General features: G+C 41.3%; 1 protein-coding gene across 2 annotated transcripts in view; it reads right to left on the reverse strand.

Moving 5' to 3' along the window:
* LOC110259269 (olfactory receptor 4C46-like) overlaps positions 1 to 7,897 on the reverse strand; it is a 65,808-nt gene extending 57,911 nt beyond the window's left edge. Inside the window, exon 1 of one of the 2 annotated variants that reach the window (XR_002341484.1) lies at positions 7,553 to 7,625. Coding sequence is in view for 1 of the 2 variants with exons in the window: in XM_021083051.1 (XP_020938710.1) it covers positions 7,553 to 7,613 (61 nt within the window). In the remaining variant the exon portion in view is untranslated. Of the gene's footprint in view, positions 1 to 7,552 lie in introns of both variants that reach the window. The other variant, XM_021083051.1, reaches the window with a different exon arrangement.

An 8,896-nucleotide genomic window follows, 5' to 3' on the forward strand; every position in this document is an offset into this window, starting at 1 on the left:
ATTGTGAATAGCGGCTCAATGAACAAACAGGTGCATGTGTCTTTTTAAAGGAACGTTTTGTCTGGAGATATCTCAAAGCATGGGATTGCTGGGTCATATGGTAGTTCTATATTTAGTTTTCTGAGGTACCTCCATACTGTTTTCCTTAGTGGTTGTACCAATTTATATTCCCACCAACCATGTAGTAGGGTTCCCTCTTCTCCACATCCCCTCCAGCATTGGTTATTTGTGCACTTGCTAATGATGGCCATTCTGACTGGTGGGAGGTGGTACCTCAGAGTAGTTTTGATTTGCATTTTTCTAATAAACAGGGATGTTGAGCATTTTTTTCATGTGCTTGTTGGCCATTTGTATATCTTCTTTGGAGAAATGTCTATTCAGGCCTTTTGCCCATTTTTGCAGTTGGGTGGTTGGCTTTTGTGCTCTTGAGTTGTATACGTTGTTTGTATAGTTTAGAGATTAAGCCCTTGTCCATTGCATCACTTGAAACTATTTTCTCCCATTCTGTAAGCTGCCTTTTTGGTTTTCTTGTGGTTTCCTTTGTTGTGCCAAAGCTTGTCAGTTTGAGTAGGTCAGTTTTCTTCTTAACTGAGAAAACTCAGAAGCAATTGAGATGTCCTTCAATAAAACTGGTATATCCAGACACATATGAATCAGTGTCACTAAAGAAAAACTATGAAGACATAAAAGACATGAAGAGAACTTGCATGCATGTTACTAAGTAAAAGAAACCAATCTGAAAGGATTAAAAAACTGTGTGATGGTAATCGTATGACAATCTGAAAATGACAAAACTATGGAGGGAATAAAAAGTTCAGTGGTGGTGAAGGGTCACAGCGGAGGGATGGATGAACAGGTGGAGCAGTGAAACTCTTCCATATGGGCCAATAATGGTGGATGCTGGATATGTGTCATTATACATTTGTCCATATCCATGTGAGGCCCAACACCAAGAGTCAACTCTAATGTCAGCTCTGGGCTTTGGCTGAGAGTGATGTGTCAGTGTAACTGCATCGACTGAACAAATGTATCCCTCTGTGGGTTGTTACAAATGGGGAAGGCAGTGTGTGAATGGGACAGGGCATACCTTGGATATCTCTGTGTCTGATGCTCAACTTTACTGTGAATCTAAAACTCCTCTAAAAAATATAAGCTATGACAATAAAGATGTCAAGAGAGAAGACCGAAATTGGATGCTAAACAAAAAACACCTGCTCAGCTCAAAAGAAGAGAGGAAAGAGAGAACATAATAAAGGAGACAAAGCAAAAGTAAACTGCAACAGGATGAACTTAAACCCCCACATTTTCACAATCACATTATATGCAAACATGCTATATTTAAAAGACAGAAATTTTCAGAATAGATATAATAGAAAAAAACTTCAACCCAGAAAAGCAATGGACTAATTAGGGATGCCCTAGCATGAAGCTCAGAAACAGAAAGCATGCACAAATGAGTCAATGCTGGGATTCAATTTATATGGAGTTCATGAATAGGGAAAACTAAAAGAGTGATACAATTCAGAACAGTTGCATCAGGGGAACAGATTGAAAAAGGGACTTGGCAGAACTTTGGGGGTTAATGAAAGTATTCTAGAGCAAACATTTGTTGATAGTTACATGAATACATACATTTATCAAAAGTCATCAAACCATATGTTTAAAATCTGTATCATTTTCATAAAATCTAGCTCAGAAAAAGAATTGTATTGAAAACACTTACTAAGTCTCCCTAAAAAACAATTCATCAAATCTAGTGATAATTTCTATAGAAAACAAGCAGAAGAGCACCTGTTATTAAGACTATCATTCCACAAATAAAGATATACAGAAATGTGATTTGAAAATTGGTACCCAATAGTAATTTTTAACAGCTACAATGGACTTCACCAAAGTGAAACACTTTGGTAATAAAAATGTTACTATCAAATAAGTGAAAAGCCAGCCCACAGTTTGGGAGAAAATAATTGCAAATCATTTGTAAGCAACTTGTTCCCAGATTATATAAGTAACTCCTTATTAATAAAAAGACAATAACTCAGTCAAAAAATGCCAAAACATCTGAATAAGCATATGTCCACTGAATATATACAAATGGCCCAAAGTGGAGTTCTCTTCTGACACAGTTGGTGAAGGATCTAGCATTGTAACTTCAGCAGCTTGGGTTGCTACTGTGGCATGAGTTCAAATGCTGGCCTGGCAACTTTCATATGCTGTGGCCTCAGGCAAACAAACAAACCAACACATGGGCAAAAGCAGATAAGAGAGGTCAACAACTTCCATCTTTAGGAAATGCAACCCTAAGCCATAATGAGATAAAGCTTCATACCCACTAGATGCCTAGAATCAAAAAATACAGAGTGATAAGTACTGGTGTGTATGTAGAACAAGTGGAGTTGTTCTATATTGCTAGTGAGAATGTAAATGATGCAGCCACTTTGGAAAATGGTTGGGAAGTTCCTCAAAAGGATACATAATAACAATGACCCAGCAAGGTCTCTACCCAAGAGAAATGAAAATATATATTCACAAGGATACATGCACACCAATGTTCACCACAACATCATTCACAATAGCCACGATGGGGAAACAATCCACAGGTCAATCAACTGACGACTGGATAAATGACACATCCAAGACCTAGAAGACTATTTGCAATAAAACAGAAATACTGATTCTTACCACATCATAAATGAAACTTTAGGAATATTATGTGATGTGAAAGAAGAATGTTACAGCAGACAACATATTGCATGATTGTTTTTTTGGTAAAAATGTCCAGAAAAGAAAATCCTTATAGATTAAGGTTTGACTAGGGCCGCTGGTAACAGGAGTAGAGAGGAATGAGGAGTGACTACTAATGGATATGGGGTTCTTGGGGGAGTGAAATGTAGGTTGTAAAATTAGGTCATGTTGATGCTTGCATAGATTCTATACTAAAAATCATTATACACTTCAAACGAGTGAATAATACAGTATATAAATTCTATCTCAATAAAGCTGTTAAACTAGATAAACATGAAACCTAGTAATCATTTCTACAAAACAAAAGACCATAGGGCAGATATCATTACAAGTTTATCTGTTTATTTTTTTCTTGGCTGCATGGGGTGTGCAGAAGTTCCCAGGCCAGGGGTCGAAACTGCACCCCAGCAGAGACCCAAACCACAGCAGTGACAACACCATAGCCTTAATCCACTGAGCCGCCAGGGAACTCCTTTCCAAGAGTGCCTCAGATTATATACCTGGCCTGAGGATTTTTGCATGCCACAGGCGTGGCCAGAAAATGAAAAGCTGACTCAACCTCAAAACTACTTGAACTCATTTACAAAATCAGCAAAGTAGAAGGATATAAGATTCACATTCAGCAACCAGCCTCATTTCTCCATCCTAACAATGACATGTTAGAAAAGGAATACGAAAATACAATACCTTTTGAAACTGCACCCCCCAAAATCAATAACTTGGAATACACCTGGCCCAGGAGGTAAAGGACTTATATGCGGAGAACTATAAAACATTAATCCAGGAAATTAAAGAGGATCTACAGAAATGGAAAGATAGTCCATGTTCATGGGTGGAAAAATCAATATTGTAAAAATGGCCATACTACCCAAAGCAACCTACACATTCTATGCAATCCCTAACAAAATACCCATGACATTTTTCACAGCACTAGAACAAACAATCCAACAATTTATAGGGAACCACAAAAGGCCCAGAATGGCCAAAGCAATTCTGAAGAACAAAAACCAAGCCGGAGGCATACCTCTCCCAGACTTCAAGAAATATCACAAAGCCACTGTCGTCACGACAGTGTGGTACTGGTATCAAAACAGACAGACAGACCAATGGAACAGAATAGAGAACCCACACACACCCTGACACCTCTGGTTAATTCATCTTTGACAAAGGAGGCAAGAGCATAAAATGGGAAAAAGAAAGTCTATTCAGCAAGCATTGCTGCGAAACCTGGGCAGCTGTATGCAAAGCAGTGAAAGTAGAACACACCCTCCGACCATGCACCAAAATAAACTCAAAATGGTGGAAAGACTTACATAGAAGACAAGACACCATCAAACTCCTGGAGGAGAACTAGGGAAAACACTCTCTGACATCAACCTCATGAACATGTTCTCAGGTCAGTCTCCCAAGGCAACAGAAAGAAGAGCCAAAAGAAACCAGTGGGACCTAGTCAAACCAACCAGCTTTTGCACAGCAAAGGAAACCAAAACGACAACACAATGACACCTTACAGAATGGGAGAAAAGAGTTGCAAACGATGCAACGGACAAGGGATTCATCTCTAGGTTACACAAGCAGCTTATACAACGCAACAGCAAAAAAGCCAACCTCCCAATGGAAAAATCGGCAAAGGCCCTGAATAGACTGTTCTCCAAGGAAGATATACAGACAGCCAGCAAGCACATGAAACAATGCTCAACACCCCTGAGTATAAGAGAAATGCAAAGCAAAACGACCATGAGATACCACCTCACACCAGTCAGAAGGGCCATCATTCATAGGTCCACTAATAACAAGGGCTGGAAGGCTTGTGGAGAAAAGCGAACCCTCCTGCCCTGTTGGTGGGAATGTAACCTGGTATAGCCACTATGGGGAGCAGTACGTATGTACCTTAGAAAACTTTATGTGGAACTACCGTATATGACCCACTAGTCCCACTCTTGGGCATATATCCAGACAAAACTCTCCTTAAAAAAGATACATGCACCCACATGTTCATTGCAGCACTATTCACAATAGCCAAGACACGGAAACAACCCAAATGTCCATTGAAAAATGACTGGAGTAGGAAGATGTGTTATATGTACACGATAGAATACTACTCATCCATAAAAATGAACCACATAATGCCATTTGCAGCAACAGAGATGAAACTATTTCACTCATTTTCATACTGAAATAAGTCAGAGAAAGTCCAATAACCTATGATATCACTTTTAACTGTAATTTAATATACAGCACAAATGAAGGTTTCCACAGAAAAGAAACTCATGGACTTTAAAATAGACTTGTGTCTGCCCCAGGGGGAGAAAGAGGGAGTGGGAGGGATTGGGAGGGTGAGGTTAACAGATGCAAACTGTTGGTCCTGGAATGGATTTACAAAGATATTAGGTAAGGACCTAATGTCTAGATGCTTACATTGCAACACAACAATGGGAGGAAAAAGTTGTGTACATGTATGTATAACTTGCTCCCCATGCCGTACAGCAGAAAAAAATACATAACTAACTAAATAAATAAATGAAAATTAATAAAACACTTCTTCCCCCTAAATGGAAAACACTTCAATGTTTTATTAGTAATTAGTATATTACAGTGACTTTAAATCCCTACTTATAATGATTAAAATTTCAAATGATCAACATTGTATTCTACAATTTAATTTCTGAGTCATACACAAAGACGCAGTAGTTGGGTTAGCGGGAAACAAACAGCATGTAGCTTGAGAAAGGTCACCTGCCTCCAATCTACAAAATAGTTCCATGTGAACTACAACATGGCATCTGATCCAGCAGCCAAGCACAGAGCACAGGGCTACCCATCAGGGACAAAAGTCCTAGGTGCTACTATAGTTCCATGTGTCTGAGGTGTCTCAAGGTGAGAAAAGCTGAGACCTTGAACCTTTAAATTCTCTGAACCTTTGGGCTGGCAGAGTCCTTCCTTTACCCTTGCTCCAAAATAAGTGTTCCCTTGACTGGAGAATGAGCAATGACTTCACCTGAAACAGGATTCTCAAAGGACACATGTTCCCTGCTCAACATCAGATACCACAACCTTCATTAGATCGAGACCAATACATAGAATCAAAGTTCAGCATAACACAGGTAAAGCTCTGAATATGAAAGGAAGTAGCCTACACCCCCAATGTGTCTGCAGGACTTCATTAAGATGAACTTGTGAGAGCTGGGAAAACACTTTGGAGGAACGGACCTTGAAACGGTTCGATTTATTTGGTGGGAAGAACTTAACTCTGGTAAAGATATTCTGGATTTGGAAAGGGAACCTGAGGCTCAATATTTTGGCAGCCTCCACTGGTTGCCATTTCCATGGAGCTTGGACAGGATTATGGGTTATAGCAAATTACAGGAAGATGCATGGGCTTCCTGGGAGAGAGGAGAGGTTGACAAGGGATCAGTTTGGGACCATGTGTTGAGGAAAGGGGAATGAATACTCAAAACTTCTTGAGAATGATTGATGGCAATATCTAATCTGTCACCTGAAATAATATCATAATCTTCCAGCCAGAGGGAAGGCTTCTGAAGGCCACATCATAAATTCAGTTTTGGTGCAAGACTGTCTCTGAGTAGGTGTAGCAAGTCAGTGAATCTATCTTATGATTATTTCCCTATTCTTCAAATATATCATTGGAATATATGTATATGCAGCATCTGAAAAAAACTCATGTAAATTGTTCTATAAGAAGGGCCCCTACATCACAAATTAGAAAATTAAAATCATATTTTAAAATGAATTTCAAAGATAAAAGCAACTATAAAAGATTTGAAGGATTCCAGTTCCCCATAATTGTGCCATTTAATTAGCTGGTCTGACCCATGCAACAAACACATGGATGCTTGCATATGGCCATGGACTGCTATAATACCACTTAGGGAGTATTCCCAATGGAAATCTCAGTGCAAGCTGTATTAACTCTATTATAGTAGAACATCAAGCACTAGGCTTGGAGCCCTTCTCCAAGTCCACCTCTGGCTGTTGCCCTCCAAGTCAACCAGTTGGCACAGGAATCTGGACTAACCACCCATGGGGACTCAACCCAAGTATGCCTTCCAGGTAGAAGAAACCAGGAAAGCCCTCACAGAGTATTTTAATTAGATGTTGCCTGCAACCACCCACTTGGCCCTACACTCCTTATGGCCAGGAGCCGGGATACACCTAAAACCATGGGCAACCAGCAGCTCACCCCTAAGTGGAACAACCCCACTCGGTGAGCCTAACCTCCCATTCTGCCTCAAGTTGCCCAGGATCACTCCATGGGGACATCAGATCCCAGTGAAGAAGGGAATCCCAGTCCCAACCTCCAGAAAAACACTCTGGGGTGTGGTTCCAATGGATCCCCTAGACTGCTTGTGGAAACCTCTCTCTGACCTGAAGCGTCTCTTCCAAAAAATAACACAAGTGGAACCAGGGAGATTCAGGCCCCAGTAGTGGGTTTCCACATCAAGGCACACTTGCCAACAGGCCAAAGACTGAGATAGCTTCATGTTTCCAAGTATCTGACATCCTTTCTCTTCAAAAGGCTAGAAAAATAGAGACCAACGCTTAGGGCTGAAGCCTGGTAACAAACACACACATCTAAAGGCAGTGGAGGCAAAGTTCTGCTCCTTAGGTGTGGCAATGACACTCCTGGAAATCAGCAGGAAGATGTTACAGAAAATGGACCTTTGCCCCTCAGCGCCCCTTAAGGATGAGGAGTAGGACAGAAGGCAGAGAGGATGCATCACCAGCAAAGCCCATTAACAACTATTGAGAAATGAAAACAGAATCTGCTAATAAAATGCAGGCTCACCTTTTTTGTTGCCTTTGTGCTCACTCCTGTTTTCCTTGCCCAAGAGCAGAGTACTGTGCATGGAGCCCTGGCACCTGGCGCTTTGGACCAGAGTTCCTCCTGTGAAATGGCCTTGCCACACCTCAGCCCAGCAACCTTGTGCTGAAGCCTTGGGTATGACACCGCAATTCAAGAGAGCGAAGGGGCCCTGCAATTGTGGTGCAGCACTGAGGCCTGGAGCGTGAGCTGCTCAGCTGTGCTGGCCTCATGAGAACACTGCACCCCCGCACCCACGCTGATGAGAACTCGGCCTCCTCCCCTCCCCAATGAAGAAAACCTGGCCCACTTCCCTCCCCCTCCATGAGAACCCCGCCCACCGCCTGTCTGTTTAGGAGAGCATGTGCTCTAGAGAACCAGCTGGTGCGTTTCTGTTCTTTGATCAAAGAAAATGGCTTCCAGAGTTCCAGTTGTGACTCAGCAGGAACCAACCCAACTAGTATCCTTGAGGAGGCCTGTTCCATTCTTGGCCTCGCTCAGTGGTTTACAGATCCCGTGTTGCCTCGAGCTGTGGTGTGGGTCACAGATGAGGCTGGGGTCCTGAGTTGTTGCAGCTGTGGCATAGACTGGCAGCTGCAGCTCCAATTCCACCCCCAACCTGGGAACTTCCATATGTGGCAGGGGTGCAGCCTTAAAAAGAACTATTAATAATAATAAGAAGAAGAAGAACAAAGCTTCCCTTTGCTTTTGATCCGAACCTGACTCAAAGAGTTGGTCATAATAGCACCATAGAAGCTTTTAAGCAGGGGCGAAGGGGAGCCGAATCTACCTTTCTCTTGCCTAGCTGTTCAGATGGTTTGGAAAAGGAAAGCATAGTCTCTATTAGAAGGCCCAATGAAATCAGGAAAGCATCTGCAGTGGACAGCTCATAAATTCCCTCTCAAAGTATGAACCAGTTTCTTTTTGGACATTGTATTACAAAGGAAGAAGGAGGGGAGGGGAAGGCAGGGAGGAGACGGAAAATAAAGCATTAATGAGGGGACAGGAAAGGGTAGGAATGTGAAAGGGATAAGAAAGAATATTAGTGGTCAAGAGTCGACCTTAATGGGGTACAATCAAAAAGTGAAAAAAAAAAAAAAAAAAAAAAGAAAGCCTGCACTATGTTTCATTCCAGGTATGGGCTAGAAGTGAACTTTTTCCCGCCAGTTTTTCCAGAAATCAGCAGAGACTCTATGAAACACAGTGAACCCCAATAGTACTATGGAATCCACTCTGTTCCAGTCAAATGGAACTTCTAAAAAAGCAGGACAATTAAAATTCAATAAATACCTCCAAAAAGAGATCTTTGTAATATATATGCTATATTAC

The sequence above is a fragment of the Sus scrofa genome, chromosome 2 (assembly GCF_000003025.6).
Source record: "Sus scrofa isolate TJ Tabasco breed Duroc chromosome 2, Sscrofa11.1, whole genome shotgun sequence".
Taxonomy (NCBI): domain Eukaryota; kingdom Metazoa; phylum Chordata; class Mammalia; order Artiodactyla; family Suidae; genus Sus; species Sus scrofa.